General features: G+C 36.2%; 1 protein-coding gene across 2 annotated transcripts in view; it reads left to right on the top strand.

Moving 5' to 3' along the window:
• The window catches only part of st18 (ST18 C2H2C-type zinc finger transcription factor), a 102247-nt gene that overhangs the window by 55001 nt on the left and 23089 nt on the right, over positions 1-24157 (top strand). For both annotated transcript variants that reach the window (XM_031904430.1, XM_018094894.2), the window contains exons 4-10: positions 6883-7076; positions 11164-11883; positions 14725-14859; positions 16530-16620; positions 17522-17620; positions 21193-21395; positions 23386-23594. In XM_031904430.1, the coding sequence (XP_031760290.1) occupies positions 6883-7076; positions 11164-11883; positions 14725-14859; positions 16530-16620; positions 17522-17620; positions 21193-21395; positions 23386-23594 (1651 nt within the window). The remainder of the gene's footprint in view (positions 1-6882; positions 7077-11163; positions 11884-14724; positions 14860-16529; positions 16621-17521; positions 17621-21192; positions 21396-23385; positions 23595-24157) is intronic.

Below are 24157 nucleotides of genomic sequence, written 5' to 3'. Positions count from 1 at the left end.
CTTCCTTTGGCTGATGATTGATGTCACTGAATTTGTGCTGTTTAGTTAAATTACATCTAGTTTTCTAAAAGCTAAATGTCACTTAAATAAAAAAGCCACTGCATAATCACTTAGGGGCGTTAAAATGCAAGGCCACTGATCAACCTGATCAAGCGCTTCAAACGCAGATCCATAAATACCATATTTAAAAATATCTTTTGTGCATAAAAAGAAAAAGGGTTATGAAGAGTGTGTGTGTGTATATATATATATATATATTCACCAAAGGGAAGTACCACTGCTGCAAACTCTGAGTGCAAAAGGACTTAGCCCGTTGGTACAGGCTCACATAAATATATATATAATAGTAATAATATAAAATCCCTAGGCCATTATATAAATATTGGTAGTCATGTCAGGTTTCTTCATTTTGTCAGGGTACTTTAAGGGTTTTACAGTTCAAATTTACAGTAGGAGTTAAAATTTCCCATACATCATTTGCACTACTTTTATATAAGTATATATTTACACAGTAAATGGGACATTTTTATGTTTAGACTATATACTTCTGTCTATGTGTATGAAAGTTGATCATATTGATGCTGATCTTGAAGGACATATCACCTCAATAAGCACTTCCTACAACACGCTACTTAGAGTAGGTAACCGGTCTAACCATGCAATATTAAAGTTTACATGTGAAGTGGTAATGAGGGCAGCACTAAGATGAAAGTCATATCTGAGAGCTATCAAGCCAAGCACTACATGAGGATGCTTGATATATAAGTGGTATAACCTGACTAATTGCTTTGGTTCCAGTTGCTGTGATAATATACCTTTTGTTGCAGATCAGTCACTGAGTTTGGTTGTATCTATATAACTCTTCTCCTACTGGCAGGCAGCATAAAAGGGAAAGTACAGCAACAGGACGTAGTCCCCCGTTAAAGGAGAATCAAGATAGCAAAATTGTAATATAGGCTTCAATGCAAAAAAAGTCTAATTATAATAAATTACAAATTCTGTACCATTGCTAGAATAATAATGTTCCCCCTCGGTCAGCAAAGGCATCACTACCCAAACATACTATACAAAAAGGTTACGACTTTACTACTAATGCTGATTTGAAGGAGATCTCTCATGTGCTGATTATGTATATTTTTTATCATACAGATTTAAAATCCAAACAAATACAGTTATATAAATAATTTTTCAGTGTATCACTTGGGTATAGTTATTTTAATAACACAGTAATCAGATGCAATCTGAAGGCCTCTGAGCAGATCCATAGCTGGACAGAGTATATAAAGCTAACAACACATGGCAAGACTTTATTGTATCACTGATGAACGGCTGCAAGATTTATCATTTTTAAAATACAATACATACAGCCTGCATGATTTGGGAGCTGTTGTGCCTCCAGGAACTTACACAGGGCTGTGCATCCCTGTGCAGGAAGCCCTCCCATTGTAAAACACCTGTCATGGCTGCATGTAGCCATCATCATTGTAATCTTGAGCAGATCTCTAGTGCAAGAACTAATAGAAATAATTTTTAGTTTAATTTTCTTGGGAATAAAAATCCAATAAACAATAACAAAAAATGATTAAGGAACTTTTCCTATTTAGTAGCAATCAGCAAAATTTTTGGCCAGGCATGGATTTGTGGCGAATGTCTGCATTTTGCCAATGGTGGATTTTTTTCACGAAATGGTCGACAAAATTCGCTGCTGAAAAATTTGAAGCAAAAACAAAAATTGTCTCCCGGATCAACAAAGAATTCGGCAATTTTTTTGCTGCGCAACATTTTCAGCGGTTCACAAATTTTTCCCCGTTTTGTGAATCTTTCGGCAAAGCAAAATGGGACAGAATCTCTCATCAGTACTATTAAGCTTACGTTGGTAAAATAAGTACCATTCTTGTGTTGCCAATATAACCAAACAAAATATATTGCTTAACCAACCTAATTTGGTTTTGATTTCCCATGACCTGTACACAGTCAGACCACAGGGTACTGAATCATTATCTTCAAACATAAAAAACAACAAGCAGTCACTGGCCTCTGGCAATAATAATAAAAACAGTGATTTGTGCCTATTTATACAATTGTAATTGTTGACTCCAGGTGTATAGTTTTCATTGATTTAGCAAAATAATTGTATAACGTTTATAAAGTTTATAAATAACTAATTAAAAAAGGAAATGAAATATGTTAATCGTAGGTCAGTGGCAACCATATGAAACACCTACTGCACTTTATACAATTTATTTCAACTAATGTAGAATAATCAGACAGCTGTACAACTACAAGCACTCCATGTACTGTATTGTTGCAAACAATGATTTTTTTTTGCTGAAAGTGTTTATTAACATCAAAAGAATCTGTTAGAGATGGAACACCTTGCTAAAAATGCAATAAACATAAAATCTATAAAAACTGCCATGCAAATAGCGCATGGTTATGTCACAAAGAGTTAAGACTCAAAGAAATAAGGATTAGTTTGTTGTTGTTGTTGTTGCCCTTAACATTACACTACTAAAACAACTCATAGATAGTTAGTCTGAATATCTGCCTATCGTTGTATGACAGGATCAAATGGTTATCAGCAAAAGATCTGAAAGTTAAACCAGGCCATCTAAAGCCATGTCATGCGGGCAGCTGTTTCCAACTGGAAGATCTTTTGCTTTGTGGTATTTGAGCTTTTTTTAGATTTTTCACATGCTCCATTTGCTGAAAAATGCAAAAGCAATTTGTGTTTTTTATGTTTTTTCCATTCCTGCCTTTTTTAGCTGTTTTAATAAATCACTTAAAAATAAATCATAAAAATAAATCCTGCCCTCTGGGAGTCCCTCACACAGTCAGGCAGCACCCCCAGCCCCTCTGGGAGTCCCTCACAAAGGCAGACAGCACCCCCAGCCCCTCTGGGAGTCCCTCACACAGGCAGACAGCACCCCCAGCCCCTCTGGGAGTCCCTCACACAGGCAGACAGCACCCCCAGCCCCTCTGGGAGTTCCTCACACAGGCAGGCAGCACCCCCAGTCCCTCTGGGAGTTCCTCACACAGGCAGACAGCACCCCCAGCCCCTCTGGAAGTTCCTCACACAGGCAGGCAGCTCCCCCAGCCCCTCTGGGAGTCCCTCACACAGGCAGGCAGCACCCCCAGCCCCTCTGGGAGTTCCTCACACAGGCAGGCAGCACCCCCAGTCCCTCTGGGAGTCCCTCACACAGGCAGGCAGCACCCCCAGCCCCTCTGGGAGTCCCTCACACAGACAGGCAGCACCCCAGCCCCTCTGGGAGTTCCTCACACAGTCAGACAGCGCCCCCTGCCCCTCTGGGAGTCCCTCACACAGAAAGACAGCACCCCCAGCCCCTTTGGGAGTTCCTCACAAAGGCAGGCAGCACCCCCAGCCCCTCTGGGAGTTCCTCACACAGGCAGACAGCACCCCAGCCCCTCTGGGAGTCCCTCACACAGGCAGGCAGCACCCCCAGCCCCTCTGGGAGTCCCTCACACAGGCAGGCAGCACCCACAGCCCTTCTGGGAGTTCCTCACACAGGCAGGCAGCACCCTCAGCCCCTCTGGGAGATCCTCACACAGGCAGGCAGCACCCCCAGCCCCTCTGGGAGTTCCTCACACAGGCAGGCAGCACCCTCAGCCCCTCTGGGAGATCCTCACACAGGCAGGCAGCACCCCCAGCCCCTCTGGGAGATCCTCACACAGGCAGGCAGCACCCCATCCCCTCTGGGAGTTCCTCACACAGGCAGGCAGCACCCTCAGCCCCTCTGGGAGTTCCTCACACAGGCAGGCAGCAAATATATAACCTATGATTGCAGTTTTTTTGGATTAAATAAAATAATATAAAGATAGGACTTGGGTAGCAGATTTAGCAGTCTACTATGTATTGTATACTTTCATTATCATGAGCTACCAGGTGATGCTACAATAGCCATAGGCTATGTGAATGATGTGAATGTCATTGGCACTGTCATTACTGTGTGGCAGAGTGGTATTATGTGGTTTTGACATTGCCTTCAACACTTACTGGTTCTTCATTCTGGAATAATATTCATGTAGCCTTCTTCAAATAGATGCTAAGAACTTTGTCGATTAGAAAAAAAAGTGTTTGGCTCTTGCTTTGGGCACAATTCTTCCATCAGAACACAGTGCTATATTTATAAGTAGTAGCTTTTACTTCATCTTGCACTTGTGCCTATCTATTACTGCAGTTGTGCAGATTATGTGCTTAAACCTAAAAAGGTTTTAGAAAGAATTAGCACATCGGAAGCTGCTTACTGTTCCACTGCATAGTACATACCTTGCAGCCTTATGCTAATCAGATATATGTGCAATTGATGGCACCTTGGCTTGTTTACTTGACAACACATACTGGCCACATCTAAATCAAATCTGAATGCCAAACATAATCAGTGCAACCATTCAACAGTGTTGTGCTGTGCCAGTCCAAAGTCTGCCCTGTATCATTGTTTTTTTGTTATGCTAAAACTGATTTGCTCCAAAAATGATCCTTAGGCTATATTCTTTTTTATATGCATAAAGCTTTGTTCATATCAGGGATTTTTTTTAACCAGTACATATTTTAAAGGTGCAGTATATCACTATTTTTGTTGGAAGCAGATACTCTGTCTAAATTGGTGTAAACATTGAAAAGTCTGTTTACATGGCATATTAAGTAGTTGTCAAAATTGTTACCTATTTGTATTGTCAGAGTTGGACTGATAAAATCTATTTTACACCCTTGGGTCGGTTCTTTTTAACTAGCGCAAATAAAAGTTGTCTGACTTGCTTAGCCCTTGAAAAACTGTAATTGAATCCAATTACTAGCGATGCTAGAAATGTGACAGTAGTGAACATCTATAGAGAACGTTTTGGTCTCCATGACAGCACATCAGCAGTCCATTGTTTGATTTTACAGAATTGTACTGAAATCTCTGCAGTTAATTACTGGAGAAAATATAAATGTATCCAGGAACTTTCAATATTCATCCAAATAGATCACAAACACGCAATAGAAAATAAAGAAACATAAGCTGATTAACAGTATTGAATACTGTCCAAGTTTAAATATTTATATTTAATATATTAGGGGATTTAAACTTATTGACAGCCAGTCTAGTTCTAATATTTCTCATCAATTTAAGATTTTGTTTTCAGGAATTTCCTTGATTTCTGTATTTAGTTTGTATATAAATGGTAATTTAGTTTGTTAATAACAGTTACTGCTCAGTAAAACTATTTCATATTTATCAACTGTTTTTAACACTGAAGCCCTTCAAATTGTCTGAATACTTAATACTTCCTTGCAGTTTGTAAACTAACTCTCCACAGAGCAGAACCGTGATCCACTTTTTATTAAAAAACACATACTGCCGAACTGATACATCTATCTGCTTTGCTAATTTTCTGGCTGCCTGAAATACATGATACATAGGGAAAATACTGAACTGCTGGGGATCCTTTTAGATTCCTTCATTTGAAAAATGTACCTCTTTATCCTTTCCAAATCCAGTGGGGGTGCATAAATGAGTCCATTCTGCCATGTTTTCCAATGCAGGACACTGCAATTCAAAATAGTGTACAAAGACCTGCATTCCCAGATGAAAAGAGTGCTGTCTGCCTTCACCAGCCCTGTATTCATGAGGGGTGGGTGGAGAGTGGCATGTAGGTGCCCCCTTCACCTACTTTGATTGCAGACAGGGCTGCAATGCACCCACCAGTGCTGCATTTGGCACTTCATGCTGGATTTTAAAAAACTACTCTTCAAAATATTAATGCACATTAAAAGTTACCTATAGGTCATGTTGATCATTTTTAGTGGATAGTTGTGCTTTTGTAAGTAATTGTTGCTTGAAGTTCCCAAAGTCTGGGAAGGCTGGAGCGGGCAAAAAGTCAGGGACAAAACAAAGAGGGCAAAGTTGTCTGGGCAGGAACAGGACCGGAGCAGGAATAGGACTGGAACAGAAGTCAAAAAGGACCAGAACAAGAAAAGGACTAGAGACAGGAATAGAAACAGGACTGGAACAAGGCTAGAAGCAGTCAGGAGCCTGAACAAGGAAACAAGAACCAGGGATGTGCCACAATACTCTTTACACACAGCTCACTTGGTACAGGCAGCAAAAGAAGTTCTGTAATTACCATTTGCTTCAGTGCACATGGTATTTTTGGAGATATCTGTAGAATCCCAACTAGGTCTTTAACACATCTATCTATTTTCCAGTTATTCATAGTGATGCACACAGTATTTTTCAGGAACATATTACTCTAGCAGAGGATTTGCTGTCTGAGATGCAGGTGGCTGAATTGACTCAAAACCATAAGGAGTTGACCAAACAGCTGCCAATATCAAAATACCTCAGGCCTCCCTGAGACAGAATCCTGTGGGTTAAATACTGAACCACTGGTATCCCAGTTATGAAAAAAAAACTTGTGGTAAAATATTGTTATAATTAAAAGTGATTCTGAGAGAGACCCCTTTTTCTGGTTGAACTTTTTCCTTGTAGCAGGATTAGTGAATCTGTTTTCTATTTTCCTTCTTTAAAAATAAAACACCAATCCCTTTCACTATTATCCCACTTCCCCTTCCTCATGCCCTCTGGAAGCTGTATTTGACTCTACGACTCTTCTCATCCTAATACACACTTTTCACTCCTACCCAGCAGCCAATATCTCTTCTCAAGAGGCAAAAATAAAAATGAATTTGATCAAATTTAATGGACAAAACATAAAAAAAAAGTTGGCCTACTAATAAAATGATTTGTTTTTTAATAAAATATGTAATTTTTTTAAAAAAAAATCTACTACGTCTTGCTTGATATTGTACCATCTGTTGTAAAATATATATATCATAGGACAAATTGTGGTTTTTATCATTGCTCCTGTTTTTCAAACTAGCGCTTACAACTGCACAATGTCTAAAAAGAGGAAATTGCTAGAACCATGTTCGACTGCGCCTGTCAACAAAAGGAAATCTCTGCTAATGAAACCTCAACACTATGATCCAAGGGAAGACTTTGATGAAGACAATGAGGATAAATCAGACTTTCCAAGTTTCAAACTTTTGAAAAAAAAGTGTGGTAACACAGTGGGTAAGTTTGGCCTAGTGATTCATTTATATCTTGTTGGTATGCTTTGAATATTCTAAAATTCTGCTCTTTGCTGTCTGTACTCAAACAAAATTGCCAAACTTTTCATAGGTCATGCAGTTTTCTTCATATCTACTGCTGTCGCTAAACACAGGTCTATCTGTCCTGTAAAGCCACTATATTGAAATAAGTCATTTTTTTATCTAGATGGGGCATTTGTTTGGTCAATATGCATTCTCTTCCCCATGCAGTATAATGTTAAAATGATTTGCTTTATATATTCTTAAATGGAACAGAATTTTCCTTTATTTCTTTAAGTGGTAATATAATAATTATTGTGGTAGTTAATAAATATCTCTCCATTTAATCAACTGAAAAGACAAGTTTTTGAAGTTGTGATGCATTTAAAATAACAAACAGGCATTGAATTCTATGGAAAACAGAGAACTGAGAAAGATAAATATATAGTATTTGCGAGCAACCAGTGAAGATATTGGACTCATTGTTTATGCTTCATTTAATCAGCATGTAAAATTTTGGATTCAGCTTACAGTGGAAGTAAAACAGTGGGATTTCTTTAAAAGTGGGGAATGTGCGCTTTGATCGACCCTTCTAAAAATCTGTGTTCATAAAATATAAGCTATCGCTCACCATGTGACTCCATTTTCATAGGTATAATTAATAAATATTTTCTTTCAACATATAACAAACAGTTGAACTAAACATTAGGTAAGTTGGAAATGGCCCAAATGTGTAACTGTTTGGCAGCAGTAAAGTGAAATACATTGGGCCACACATGTGCATTTTTACCCCCCTGTAATCTGCACTTAATAGGAATATTTTAAACTATGTAACCAAGCAACAGAGGTAATTGTTGCTTTCTAGAGCTTTTGTTAGGCACTTTAACACAGCCCAAATATGCATAATTAGGCATAATGTCTATAAATCATTATTGTACACATGTGGGTAGTTAAGTGGATTGAGAGAATAGTTCAATGAATTGAGCATATTCACGGAAAATGCTTTTTATTTGTTTTCTGCAGTTCATAATACTTTAAAATTATCATAACCCTTTACACTTTCTCTCAATAGCTTGCGGTGTTATTGAGAAAAACTTCATTTGCATTTTAGACTATGTTTAATTTATTATTTAAAACTGGAGTTTGTTGGATGTGAAATCAGGAGATGATAGACCATTGTATGAAATGATATGCAGCTTTTTGTGCAGCTTGTTTTCTAGGATGTAAAATGTTACATTTTTTTTTTTGGTTTATAGTGAATACATCCAAACAAAGGAACGCCATCTATAATCAAAGTTATTAAAGGGGCCAGTGTTGTGACTTCTTCCAAAAATGCTTTTAGTTACTATGACAATATTTACTTGATCCTGGCAGTCCGATGTTGATTTTAGGGGGATAATTACAAGAAAGATACATTATGTAGACTTTTTTTCCTGAGTGCCCTTCTCTATGGTGCTGTTTATAAGGATTGCAGTGGAGCATAAAAGCTATATTGTCTTCTATCATTATACCCTCTCATCCGGTATCTGCTACCTGCTGCTTTTCTCCATTTTTCCTGGTTCATATTGTAGTTTTTGAGAGAAGCATAATAATTAACACAAATTGAAGTATTTATTAAAGTTTGCCAGCTACATAACCAGTAATAGAAAGTAATAAAAAAACAAGATTTGCTTTGTTCTATTTTTCACAAAAACACTGAAAACCATCATAATTTTCTGTTTTTTTAGTCTCACTATGTTTTAATTGGTAATCATGCCATGAAAGCATTTTTAGATGTCACTTGCATTAAAAATGTCTAATAAACAAATTTAAAAAAAGCAAAAATGCACATAAACTACTAACGCTTCCAAATATAGGAATCAGAATTTGGTATATGCTTGGAAAATCAGTACTTTATGCATGTACTGCCAAGCCATTCAGTGTTACAAAATTCAAGACTATTCCAGGTAATGTTCAAACTAAAAGAACGTTGCTTTGATTTCTCTCAGAATATAGTGGAGGGATCTTGTCTTCCTATTAGAAAAGGAAGATATTATGCTCCCCTTTTTTTTTTTTTTACAAGAAAAAGTGAATGCCTATTGCCATGATCACAGATCAGGCTTAACCCCTAAGTCTGAGTTACAGATTTACTAAAACTCCATAATTTCTCATCTTTTTTTTATTTCCAAATTCGACTGGTTTTCCTGAATATCTAATATTTACTAAAAAAAGAAAAGTGCCTGCGAGAAGTCTGAAAAAACTCTACACTTTCTAATTGTCACTGTGAAAATCCCAATTTTATCGAACTATCGCTGTGACAATTAGAAAAAGTCAGGATTTTTGGACAAAACTCAGCACAATCTGTAAAGTTTTGAGACAAAAGAAAAAACTTCAAGGAAAGGGAAGGGGCATTTGCCATTGACATCTACATGAACTTGGCAAGTTTAATCTGGTGAATTGTAGAATTCGGATTTCTAGGCATTTAGACACATAGTAAATCTCGGAAAAATTGCAGCGTTTTTTTTTCTCTGCAACTTTTTCGAAATTTTTTTTAATCAAGTTTAAAATAAAATATGTAAATGAGCCCCTTAGTATCAATGTGCCATTCTCTCAGTATTTCACAACTCTTTTATATACAATACCTTTTATCTGAAGGTTCTTTGGTTGGATTTTTATGTGGGTACAAATTGCTCATAAAATCCTACTCAATGTTGTTCTATTTCTACAAATTTTTTTACTACTTGTACTATAAGAGACATTTTAAAGGAAGCCTCTATTTAATTCAATGGCTTGTTGTTAGGTTAAAGATAATTTCAACCCCCCTTAAACTGCAAAAACTTGGACGCAACCCCGAGGCCACATGCCCCAGATGTCACAAACCAGGGTCCTCCTTCCTACACCTTGCCTGGGAATGTCCACCAATTCTAAAATACTTGTCTAAGGTAACAAAATACATGGCAGATAACCTGGGGCTTCCCAACCTATGCACGCCAGAGGTGTGCCTGCTAGGCCAGATTGAGGATCTTGTGCCACTTAACAAAACTAGATCCCTATACCAAACTATCCTATACTATGCCAGGAAAGTAGTGATAAAAAATTGGTTGGGCACTAATGTACCCTCTGCGAAAATATGGCAAACCCTCGTTAATGCAGCCCTACCCTCTATTAGAGTCACTTATGAAGCCCGTGGGTGCCCCCTGAAGTTTGAGAGAATTTGGTCACCATGGCTGGAACTAAACCCTGGTATACCCGATGGGACATGAAGATCCCACCTAACCAATCCTTATACCTCGTATATATGGCTATGCCAACTGGGCTTAACATATTTACTGTGATACTATTCCAACAGTGTCATAACACACAAATACTGTACTGTTCGCCTTCTGTAAAGCTGTTCGCACTAAATATGTAACTTGAATCGTGGCAAAAGTCATGTACCTCCGTTGCTCCCCTCCTTTTTCCCTCTCTCCCCTCTCCCTTCTTCCCCCTATTTTTGTGTTAAAAAACAATAAAAAATGAAACTATAAAAAAAAAGATAATTTCAAAAGAATTATACAACATACCAGTCTCTGATTTCCATTTCATCTAATGCTAACGTTTCTGCTCTATAGGTTTGCATTTAATCATCGTATATGTATGGGTATAAGCTGTATTGACAAATTCTTTAAGCACACACATTAAAACACTGCAAATTCCCTTTGCATATACTTTTTATGTATTTTCAAAAGGAACAGGCATGAAGTATTTGAACCTACTCAGTGATGCTACCACACCAGTGCTGAAAAGATTGGAAGCACCATCGTGTGCACCTGACATTTATTAAACAATGTAGTGTGATTTTCATTTGTATGCATTTTTTTCCAGGACAAAATGTGTCTGAATTTTTTCTCAAATATGCTAGTGCTTGAGCATAAAGACACCTTCTTGAAAAAAAGAACATAGGTTTTGTGACTTTTTTAATCCCTTGATCTCGCTTTTTCCCTAAAGTTTGAAAATGAATGAATCTTGCTTCTTGTTGTTAAAAATGCAGTACTTTTTAAATAACCATAATATGTATTCTTTCTTAAACAAAATTGTTTATTTTTATGTAGGAGGCATGGTTTTGCAATCAGCTAGAGTGGAATGTCATTCAACAGAGGAAAAACATTGCTATCAAGATATTATGTCCAATGCATCAATATTAAGGAATGCAGCAAAAGAAACAATAATGAATCCATTGAATGATATCATTAATGACAGTGGAACTCAATCAGTAAAAGCAGATACTGATGATGCACAAGAGAGTTATTGTGACCAGCCGTCCAAACACAAAGATCACCAAGCATTTTCAGCTGATGACACTAATAGTAATTGTGAAATTACTGAAAATGGGTGGGACAGTTCTTCCAGTTTCTCTGAAGAAATGAATGCAAATGATCATTCACCAGATGAATACAGTAAAAAGATGAAAATCAACCCCACTGTGGATTTTAAAAAAAGAAGCACAGATAAGGGAGATGTCTGTGAAACACAAAGTAACTCGGTAATACAAGCAACAGAACAAGAAGATCGCAAAACCCAACATTCCAAGCTTGAAAATGAAGAGGATGATAAATGTCTTTCTGCTTTGAAGGAAGAATCTGTCGATTTAAATAACACAAAAGGGAGCTTGACTCTGCTTGAACAAGCAATAGCCTTACAAGCAGAGCAAGGTCACATGGTTCACAGCACATACAAGGAACTAGATATGTTTCTTCTGGAACATTTAGCAAGAGAAAGAAGACAAACAAAAATCATTGACATAACTGGAAGACAAATCTATAGCAACAAAAGTAAGACTTTGTTTAATTTTTTTAGTTAGTTAAAAAAAAAAATAATCCATTTCCTTGTCATCAGTAATGACATTGCAGTTAGTGAAGGATTGGTACTGCATTGATTGTTCATCATAAATAAAACTGTTATAATAATACAATATTCAAATGCCAGAAAGAAAGTTCATCTTGCAGATGACAGGTTCTACTACATAGGCAAAAGAAAGCCTAGGTAAAGGAAAATAATACCTTCAGAATAAATACTTAGCCAACAGATAGTTTATATAACATTTACCTATTAAAGAATCTATTAATAAATATTGCCCTTTTGTATGTTTTTACTTGAGCCACCATTTTGTGATAATATGTGTGCACCCTCAGAGATCACCTGACAGGAAATAGTGCAGCTCTAACAGTAACAGTAAGAAGTGTAAAAGTCAGAACTTTGTCCATTAATTGGGTAATTTTACCATGTATGTGTGCCCTTGGTTTGTTTGTGTACACCCTGAATCCTATAATCCCAGGGGGCAGCCCTAAAGGTGGCCATACACGCACCGATATTATCGTACGAAACCTCGTTTCGTACGATAATCGGTGCGTGTATGGCATGTCAGCGAGCCGACCGATATCGCAGGAAGCTGCTGAAATCGGTCGGCTCGCCGATCGGCCAAGTTAGAAAATTTTGATCGGGCACCATAGAAGGCGCCTGACCAAAATTCTCCCTTCAGAGCTGAATCGGCAGAAGGAGGTAGAAATCCTATTGTTTCTACCTCCTTAACTGCCGATTCAGCCCTGAATGGTGTGTGGCGGATCTGACGATGTTTCGTGCGACCGACGGTCGTACGAAACATCGTGAGATCGCCACGTGTATGGCCAGCTTAAGATAACCCAGTGGAACATACTACTAAAAAGTATATTTTTATGAAAGTTGTTTATTTAGATTAAACAGGATTTTACATACAGTATGAGCTGTTTTATGCAATATATTTTTATAGAGACCTACATTGTTCAGGGGTTCAGGCCCTGTCAAAGTACAGTCTGATAGAACTCGGCAATTACACTTAAAAAAATAATTAAAAGTAGTTTAAGATACAATATAAGATAATTCTAATTGTATTAGAAATATATAAAAGAGAGACGTTAACTAGTATTGCATTAGATAAATATCCAATATATGGATGTGTGGCAACTGTGGATAGTTTATAGGTTTGGAGGGACTCTTCCTACTTATCTTTTAATGATCTGAGTAGAACGTAACCTTCTTAACTCAATAGCATTGTTTATAACCATTAGTTAGATGTAACTTTCTCTCTTTTTCTTCCATTTTTTGCTATTTTATATGCTCTACAGCTGAAACTGTTATGCTAGATATCACTATCGGAGTAAATAAAAATACTCCTGAAACCAATGATATAAATTTAGAGAATTATGGTAACACTAAATTCCTAAATATCACTGTGTGTAAATGTTACTTGATGTTCGGAATTGTTTATGTGTTAATTTAATAAATAAAAATATAAAAGAGGGATGAGCAAACAGACTGCATATGATTTGGCCACATATTGGTGATTAAATAGCCAAATGGAGCAACTGGACCTTGCAGAAAAGATGTGCAAACCATGTCAGTTTTGTTAGCACAGCAGGACTTCAGTCCAGAAATACTGACTGTAATCTAATGGAATCACACAATAGAACATCCAAATAGTCCACTGAAAGCCCCACAATTGGATAATTGATCAGTAAATTCAAAATTTTCAAACATTGACATGTCTTCCAGCTTTGTGTAACTGATGTGTAACTAGCAATGAGGAAGGGGTTAACAGAATTGTGGTTGTATTGCTGCATATTTATTTGACAGGGAAATGTCCTCTTAAACTCCTACATGATTTTTAGATTATTAGTATATTTTCTATAAGTTAGAAAAATTACACAGGATATGCAGGAAGAAAACATGAATTGGCTAATGTAATGTATGGTCCTAAGTTTGATACTTGTTAAGTAACCCATAAAAGCCATTCGCCTAGTGGTTTTTTTAAAAGAATCAGCCAACAGAAATAAGAAAAAACTTTAACCTATGTTCAGTTCAGAAACTGTATATTTTAGCAAATATAGGCGGGTCACTAATAATATTCACTATTCCTTAGTAACTGCCCAAGAGGTGACTGTCAAGTAGAAACATTAGCTGCTTTAATGTGTCCCAGTTTGGAAAATGCTTATATTGAATTGCGTTGAAAGCAGGAAGTTGTTAAATCACTACAAGCTTTAAAACTGAATTCATGTCAATTAGGGTTGAGAGATTAGGTTAATAAAGGGTTTGGTTAATGTTTAATGGAAATCCTGTGGGTTTTACTCTAACTGATATGGTTTTTGTTGTCAGGTACACTGTATGCCTTTAATGTGAATAAAAAATAGTTTGCACTGTACCGGGGTAGTAAGAAAACAGTAAGAAAACATACTTTCTCAGAGGCAAATAAACTGTCTGTTTTTTCTTAAAAATTACACACTTTGTTTTTTTTTCCAAGTAATACTCTGCAACAGGTTAGGCATGGTGTATGATCAGACCTAAACTCATTGGAATACTTTGGGTCTGCATATGCACCAAATCTGACGAGGTGCAAAAGATTCCTGGGAACACGGAGGAATACTGTGGCAAATCAGCATACTATCCTGGGCTGGTGCAAGAGAACAATAAAATATTACATTTTCAAATGTATATTGCATGTTTCTTAGACCTTTCATATATATTGTTCTCTGAATAAAACAAAATATTAAAATTACTTTTACTTTGCAGACAACTGGATAACTATATAAAAAGCTTATATAAAGTACATTTTATGTCTATTACATTTTTACATTTTACAGATTCTCCCCGTCCTGAAAAACGGGAGACAAAATGTCCAATTCCAGGATGTGATGGCTCAGGTCATGTAACAGGATTGTACCCTCACCACCGCAGTCTTTCTGGTTGTCCTCACAAAGTTAGAGTGCCTATAGAAAGTAGGTACCATGTATAATGATGGGTTTACAGATAGCAGGTTCCATAACTATATATCCATCATGTATGGCCAGATATATTTGCACTAAGTTCAGGCCTATAACAAATCGGGAGAATGGGATAGGACTCCACACTGTTCTATATCCTTATTAATTTAAGAATGACAATTCTAAACTGAAATAAAACAAATATTTAGTCATTTAATTCATATATTCATTAACCTTATTTTTTGGGGGAGAATAACAATACAAATAGACCATGCTTACTTTAATTTCTCCCTAAGTGGGTTGTTATCCTGACTTCTTTCTCATCTGCTAAAATATTCAATAAAAATAATTAATCATTAAATAGTCTTAAGTAAATGATTCAATAGATATAGTTAATATGCCAACAAGCAAGGACTTACCAAAATCATGTAGGTACAATATGTGCAGGCAAAATGTTCTCTTAGTTTTAAGCAATGTTTAGCAATTCTAAGCAATATCTTATAACCATCTGATTAATTAAGGCATAATTATAAAATGCAGACGGGGCTGGGTGTCATGTGCTCATGTGTTGATTTCTTTAGGCTCCCATGGGGAGGAACAATACCATTGTTATCTGGAGTTGGAAATACACATCTAGTAGTAACCATGTACAGATGGCACACAATACGTCCTAGTGACAATGGAATTCCACTCCAGGGAACCATTACAGGGATTTAACATTTAGCACACACAAAGCTTTGGTGCTTGTAATAAGAATTAAGAAACATAAGTGAGCATGTAATTATGCATATTTGTAAGCATTCTAGGGGTTAAATCGTACAGTTCTGATTTAGTAGTATGAAAACCAATATATTTCCTCAAATGTATCCAGATTTCTTCCCTATGTTTACACGTGGAAAGAATGGTGCGGACAACTCTAAAACAGTTACATGGATGATTTAATGTTCCAATATAAACCATTTTTGACAAGTGAAGGCCCTTCAGCTTTATTTCACTATAAATCCCACCATCACCAACAGCTGAAGACTGTTGTGGGGTTCTGGTAGTTGTATTTTAACGACATCTGGACTGGAGGGACACTACTTGTTTATCTCTGGTTTAAATTGTTTGGACAATATGTGTAACAGAAACTTCTGTCACAGAAATCAATGCAATTATTTATCGTGGCCAATATATGGGGCAATGATTTTGCACTAGAATTATTTTGCTTTTATGCAACCTTCCCAAGTTCCATGCAGAAGTTCAATAATTAACCCAGAGAGAAAGGCTGCTTTAAAAGTCAGGTAGTTTGTGGAAACCAAACAAAAAATGTATAGGTTTAGCTAAGCTAAATCTCCCCATATTACTTAAGTAATTGAATTTCTTTTAACTGTATGAATTCATTCCAACATTGAAGATGTATTGTTAAATCTAAAACATTCAGCAGTGTTTTTATCATGAGGGTACTGTTGTTAACACCTGGTAAAAAATGATTGAGCATTAATAAATTATTTTTAATATACTTTCCTTTCTAATGCTTGGGAGGGAATTTTTAGTATTATTTACTGAAACAATGATTAAGACAATGTACATGGAAAATATTTTTTTTATAGTCAAGAAACCACCTTTGTAAACACCTAAAAATGAAAAACATGTATACCACATTGGTTAAATGAACTTTAATCATATATTATGTATCCCTGTAGTCCTGGCAATGCATGAAAATGTTCTAAAGTGTCCAACACCAGGATGCAATGGAAGGGGGCATGTAAACAGCAATCGTAATACACATAGAAGGTACGCAAAAGATATTTTCCTTTGTGAAATGTTTTTAAGCATAGATTTTATCTTGATGCAACAATTTTAAAGTTAACGGAGAACTAAAGCCTAACTAAAGAAGTAGGGCAGACATGTTGTACATTATGTTTTGGGCTTCTGTACCTGCCCAAGGCACCCACAACCCTTTAGCAGGAAAGATCTGTGCCCCCCAAAGATGCCCCCAGTAGCTCCCCATATTCATTTCTGATTCCCTGCACATGCTCTGTGCTGCTCTCACTTACTGAGCTTAGGGACCGAAGCACAATATACTGTATATATACTGTAGGATATAAATGTCACAATATAAAACTGACTAGTAATTAATTCAGATAATTACTAGTTGGCTGCTCAGAAGCCAGTGAAATTAGCAGAATAACAGAATTTAATAATCAGCCCTGTAGCATCAGCTTATATGACAGTTAAACCTTATTTTCTGCTTGATAATTAGTGACAACCCCTAAGCTTAGCTTCCCAATAGCTGCTCAAAGGGCACTGAGCATGTGAGTGTGAGCAGACATTCCAAGATGGGGAGCTCCTCTGACAAGTTTGAAGTTCTGGATCATTGCTGCTATTGAGATGTTAAATTTTAGGCAGCTGCAGTAAGTACAGTATGTAAAAATGAGCATTTTAGTCATATTCATTTTTAGGGTTTAGCTCTCCTTTAATTGTATAATTAAATTATAAAGGACTGTTAGGACTTAAATGATAGCAACATCTCTGTATACCTTGTTCAGAATTTGCAACCACTGCCATGTCATTTTGAAAAAAGGTGTAGACTGCGTAGTGCACTTGCTTCAGTTAAGTCTACCTCCCTTTTAGCGATATTATTCATATTATTTAAAACAAAACTATAAAAATTAAAATGTTTCCTTTTTAAAAGTCTTTCAGGTTGTCCAATTGCCGCTGCTGAAAAACTCTCAAAAACACAAGAAAAGCAATTAACTTCCAACTGTGGGTCTAATATTGAACCAATTCACAGGTATGGGCCACAAATAAAATAAAGTCAATTTTTATTTTTTTTTAGCTTATGTATTGTTGGTGAAATATTCTTTCTGGTTATTTAATAAGGTCAGAATACTATTGTTGCCCTCACCCTATCCTAACCCACCCGCTCCCAGCCCGAACCCTACTCAACCTAGCTAGTCCCCTCTGTTTATAGACCCCTGCCCGACCCATCCATCTATGATGTCACAAATGGGGCAGACGAGCACCTATAAATAAAAGTCTCGCAAATGTTGTGTATCGGGCCAACCCACACATCACTACAGAAACTAAGAGTACTCGATAACTGAATTAAGTTTAAGATTGTCTTTAACTATATAAAGTTATAATGTAGTAATCACATATAAAGATATATATAACTATACTAAATAAGTATTAGCATGAAAGTTACAAATAGAAAGCAGAATTGATTTTATGCACTAAGGGAGCCATTTACTAATCAACTGTTTGCATTTTTCCCACTATTCATGTTTTTTGTGCTAAAACTTTTTTTGTGTAAAAATAAATGCTATTTATTATGTGTCAAAACTAGGAAAAATGCAAATGTAAAATTATAACCATCTAAAAGCTGTTGAGGTCATATAGAAGTCAATGGGAACTGTCCTAGTCAAATTGTAACAATTTATTTAATTTGTATCTATTAAGGTCCACAAAATTTTTTATAAAAATGTAAGCCTTGAAATCTTTGCAGTTATGTTCTTTTCAATTTCATTTCTCATTTGAATTCATTCATGCTTTTTCAATTCGGACCTATTAGTAAGTGACTAGACATTCAAGGTTTTACTGGAAATTAGTTTATTTGTGGTGTAAAAAAACTCTAAAACTACTAAAATCCAAACTTTGTTAAATCTGCCTACATGGGTGGTGGGGAAAACTCCTAATCATCTTACCAAACATTAGCAAACCTATGTTCGCAATCTATTGACACCTAACCTCAGACAGTGTAAATATAATTCCCAGACATGCGTGGGAAAAAGAATTAAAGATATCCCTAACAATACATAACTCAATCCATAAGTAATCCATTGCTTCCAAAACACAAGAAATTAATTATAAGTTGATGTCCAGATGGTACTATACACCCGTAAGAGTACAAAAAAATTTTCTTAGCTCATTCAACAAATGTTGGAGATAACAGTCTGAAGAAGGCACCTTTACCCATAAATGGTACACCTGTAAAAGCCTAGAAAAGTATTGGGGTAATATCCTAGAAAAGGTAGAGATCATTATACAAGAAAAAATTGACTCAGAGCTACTGCCCAAAGTAGTCTTCCACTTTGATCCCAAAACAAATAAAATAATTAAGAACAAGTTATTAATTCATATGCTGCAGGCAGCGAAGGCCCTTATCCCTGTGGTGGAAAAGAACCAAACCTCCTACACTCTATGATTGGGTACTGCTTAAGGAAGAGACAAGAAAAATGGAGGACATTACAGCAATACTCGATAATAACAGCAAGAAATACTGGGAAATTTGGAACCCATTGGTAAAACTTCTCCAGCTAATCCACTGAATGAAAACATTTTCCGTAATACAATATTGCCATTGTAAAAAATACCTAGACCCAAATAGCCAAGACTGTGGTGATTAATTATTTGAGCAAAATGGGACCACATAACCCCCCTCCCAGTTTGATGATGTTAAACTTACTTATTTGTGAGATGATGTAACATAAGATGCCGACTATGTTATGTTTTGATATGAACCTTATATCTCCTGTATACTTTTCCCCCTATGTCTCCCTCTTCCCTTCTGTATCCCCTATTTCCTTCTGAAAATCAATAAACAAAGATGTAAAAATAAAAATAAAAATCTGCCTACATGGCCTATAAATTTTCTTTCCAATCTACTATAAAATAAGAATTCCAAGCTATATGGTCTATACATCATAATTTATTTGAAAAGCCAAGGGTTGAAAAGGAAAGGTTGCAAGGGGTACAGTATGTTAAAAGAGAACAGATGGATTATCATCAAACTTTCAGCCAGTGGTAACCTTCATTTTTTGCCAATACCTACTTCCAAAATACTTGATTAGCAGACAACTAGGGGCCTATTTATCAAAATTCAAGTTTTGTCACCTGTATTGCATAATTTTCAACTTAAAGAAAACTCAAAAAACTCAGATTGAAAAATTAGCTTGAATTTTGCTAGGACAACTCCCATTAACTTCTACATGCATGAGCTCTCCAGCTTTAAATGCTGAACTTTTACATTCAAGTTTTTGGCACTTAATAAATTTGAAACATTTGAGTGTCAGAAATTCAAATTTGAATTTGTGAGTAGCTCAAAAACATTGAATTGTGGTAAAACTAAGATTCAAATGTTAATATATCAGCCCCATTGTATGAATGTGAACTAGTGTTCCAAAATCAGAATCATGTCTCCAAAAATTTTTTTTCCTCCTTCCCCTATTGCCCCAGTGTACAAAGAAGTGTTTCTATTTTATGGTCCAACAGTAGACCTGCCAATTTGTTGACATAAAATATATATGTTAAAAAGCAATATAAGAAATAGTGGGGGACCTTTTTTTATCTCTCAGAAATTTACAAAAGAGAAGAGGCCATGCCTTTAAACTAGAGCAAAATTATTTTATTGGACGCAACAAAAATGGTCCTTCACTATGAGGTTGATGTGGAATACTCTGTCTGTAGATGTTATGATTACAGATTCCTTATTATCTTTAAGAGAGGTAAGACACCTTCTAGGTCAGGCAGCCTATCCAGGACTATCTGTAGCCCTTACATATAGTAATGTATGTCTATGAAGATTCTCATTCATCCAGGTCATGATATACAGTATCTAGTAGAATTAAGTCTAAAACAACTGGACTTTTCTGAGTTTTTCTTGAAAACGTTTCACCACTCATCCAAGTGGCTTCTTCAGTTCAAATGACTGGTAGGGAATTCCCCGGTATTTAAACTCTTGATGGTAGTAGAGTCACAGACATCCAATCACAATGGTTCCATTGAACTTGTTCAGTTAGGTGTTAGCTGAAACTGACAGGTGTAAGAAGGTATGATCCAATCACAATGGTACCAAGATTCTCATTGATGAAGGTGTTAATCCTTCAAAGTACATGACTGGAAGTGTGAACTGTTGTGAAACTGCCGGGGTAATGTAAAAAAAATCCCAAACTTTATTCTGCTTATGAAGGGATATTTTTTTTTTTGTTTCCTGCTTTAGAGGTGCAGTTAGAAAGAAATATAGATGTTTCATTTGCCTCTTTTGGGTCAATGATATTGGATGATTGATTAATTGTTGAACAGTATATGAAAAACAACATGTATGGTTGTTGATTGCTAATTGGCACCACTGGGGCTGCATTAAGGAGAGGAGAAGTTAACTGTTTTAGCATGCACACAAATGTAAGAGCACGTTTATCTCGTATATTCATTGTATAAGGCTTTTAAGTATTGTAAGTAATGTAATGTAACAGATCCAAAGTTTGTTACTAGTCTAGTAAGCCATAAGAACGAATCAGCTTACATTTACTGGTCAGATATTAATGACATTTTGATTTCTCTCCCTCAATTCAAATAATTATATAGAGCAACTTGTGTAAAACACCTTGAGGTAACAGAGTTCAGATATGGAGCAACACAACCACTTACCACAGCACGAGCAACTATTATTAAAGAGCACGACAGATTTGGGAAAGTTCCATTTGACTATGCCAGCTTCGATGCACAAGTATTTGGCAAACACACAATTGCTACAGTTGTCCACAGCCAAGATTCTAATTTTAGTGGAGGTAAGTCCTAACCTTTCACTAGTATAAATATTTCAATATCTGAAAAAAATAAGACCTTGTTTACAACTCCCACAGGTGAAAGTACTGGAGCCCTAAGGGACACAAAAGGTTCCATCCATAGAGCCCCAGGATTTTTGATGCAGGTCTTACCTTGTGCTTAAACTCCATGTTATCTCAGATAGCTTATTACTGCTGTGCATTATCATGGTGAGGCCATAGCAACAGTGATTCTGTTGAAGAAAATTAATTGAGACATAGAGCCAAAGTTACTGGTTTGCTGCTTCCTGTCAACTGTTTATTACAAAGTTAAAGCAATACTGTAATGGGAAATTGTTTTTTTTTTTTTTTTAAATGTATCAGTTAATAGAGCTTCTCCAGCAGAATGCTGCATTGAAATCCATTTTCAGAAATGAGAAACGCCAGAAGATACTGATCACAGCTTAACAATGGTATTAAATACAATGGTATATTTGGTTAGCCCACAGTGTTCGAGAGGGCCCACACTTATGACAATTTATACAACATAATATTACTTTAGTCCCAATTAGCTCAGTCCAAAAGTCTTGATTCTACTTGACTCAATTCATTAAACAATTGCACAATGCTGTAATCTTTGACCCACCCCTAAATCTTTAGTTTATATCCACGATCCCTATATACCCCTGATACCTCAGTAATTTTTTTTGTGGCACCAGCTGTGTGAGTGTTGTTGGCACTAATTCCTAGCTCCCTATGTGATTGTCAGCAAGATTCCCTCATTCCTGCAAAGACCGACATAAGTTTCACTTCTTCCGAGTCACTGTTCCCAAGCTGACATACAACCCTGGGTGGCATACTGTAACCCAAATGTACTCAACATCTTATCACTTAGTATACCAGCAAACTAGACTTAACTAATCAGGGACGCTGCCTTCAACACCTTGGTTTTATTAAGCCAACCGCCTATGCATCCTGTTTTCATTTACCCATTTGCTTACCTATTCCACCAGCAAAACAAAAGGACAAATTTATTACAATTCAAAAAATGTTTTTTTACCTGATTTGAGTATTTACATTTTTGTATATGGAAAAAAAATCAGTAACCAAAACTGGCCACTCTTCATAGAACTCAATAGGAGATGTTCAGGTATGGGATTCATCATCCGGAAACCCATTATCCAGAAAGCTCTGAATTATGGGAAGGCCATCTCCCATATACTTCATTTTAATCAATTAATTCATATTTTTAAAAATGATTTCCTCTGTAATAATAGGATAGAACCTTGCACTTGATCCAAGCTAAGATATAATTAATCCTTGATTGAGGCAAACAATCCTATTGGGAGCTTAATGTTTTTCAAGTTGACTTGTATATTGAGATAGAGATGCAAATTATGGCAAGACCCCTTATCCAGAAATCCCCAGGTCCCGAGCATTCTGGATAACAGGTCCCATACCTGTATTTTCAACACTCAAGCTATTTTATTTTTCAAGTTTATTTAAACAATTACAATATCAAATTGCATTTTTTTTTCTCAATTTAGTTAAAATAAATAAATCACTCTCCCCATAAAAAGCTGTATATTAAATATTACATTAACAGACACCAGACATATATAAGATTTATGCCAAATACAAGTGCAAAAAAAATAGTTTTGACATCATTGAAGTATCTGGCACATACACAGCTTCACCCTTTTCTAAAAGAAAGGCATGCTATGTGATTGGTACATGATGCACTGCTCTATTTATATGATGATAAAACTATACATGCACATAATCTCATTCTTAAGAATGTTTTATTTGTTCAGTTGTTTCTTTTCTGCAATTTTGCCTTTCAAAAAATGCAAATGACATTAATACGTATCCATGCTAAATGTGTTTTTTCTGTTTCCCACTATAATAACAGTGGTTCATATTTTGGGAAAGAAACAAAGAATTTGTTTATAACCAGCTATAAACAAAATCATACATTGCATAAGTAACATGTAATCAAATCTCTCTTTGACAGCAAAACAGCACACAAGTCCAGCAAAATCTTCCAATCGACTGCATAGCGCCCACACTCAGAGCCCATGCCATGCCAGCTCTTACAACTATGGTCAGTGTAGTGAAGACACCCACATAGCAGCAGCTGCTGCCATCCTCAACCTTTCCACCCGCTGCAGGGAAGCAGCAGCAGAGATCCTGTCCAACAAACCACTGAGTCTCTCTGCCAAGGTAGGAGAATCCAAAAACCTGGAGGGTGTAGTAGTTACTGAGCTGTGAATAAACTGGTTTTCACTTTATGATTAAATCAATAAACTACATTTAATAACTATATATAAAACTACCTTTAGCTTGGAGATTTTGTGGATCTGCAAGGTGCCTATACAATTGGCAAGAATAGGGGTTTGGCAAAAAAAAAAAAAATGAAATTGTTGCATGCAGTAAACAAAAGGAGAGAGAAAAAAACAGCTCCAATTTTTTTATGGGGAGTTGAGCTGAATTTTTTAAACACTGGTCTCTGTAGATAGCAATGATTTTCCTGAGGTATTCAGTAATTCCTTCTTCCTGTTGTTTGGGGGAAATCCAAACTACTCCATGTGACTTAGCAAAAACAATGCTGCTTTAAGCATATACTATAATTTATTTTGTGTGAAAGGCTATTATGTTAACCAGTGAAGATTCTAATTACAAGTCTTGAGAAAAGATGTATCTAATAATTGGTGCAGAATTTGCACCATTGACTGCTGTAACTAGCTATCTGCAAACCCAGGTGGGGAGCTTGGTAAGGGTCTGAA

This window comes from Xenopus tropicalis, chromosome 6 (assembly GCF_000004195.4).
Source record: "Xenopus tropicalis strain Nigerian chromosome 6, UCB_Xtro_10.0, whole genome shotgun sequence".
NCBI lineage: Eukaryota > Metazoa > Chordata > Amphibia > Anura > Pipidae > Xenopus > Xenopus tropicalis.
This window is presented reverse-complemented; position numbering and strand designations above follow the sequence as displayed.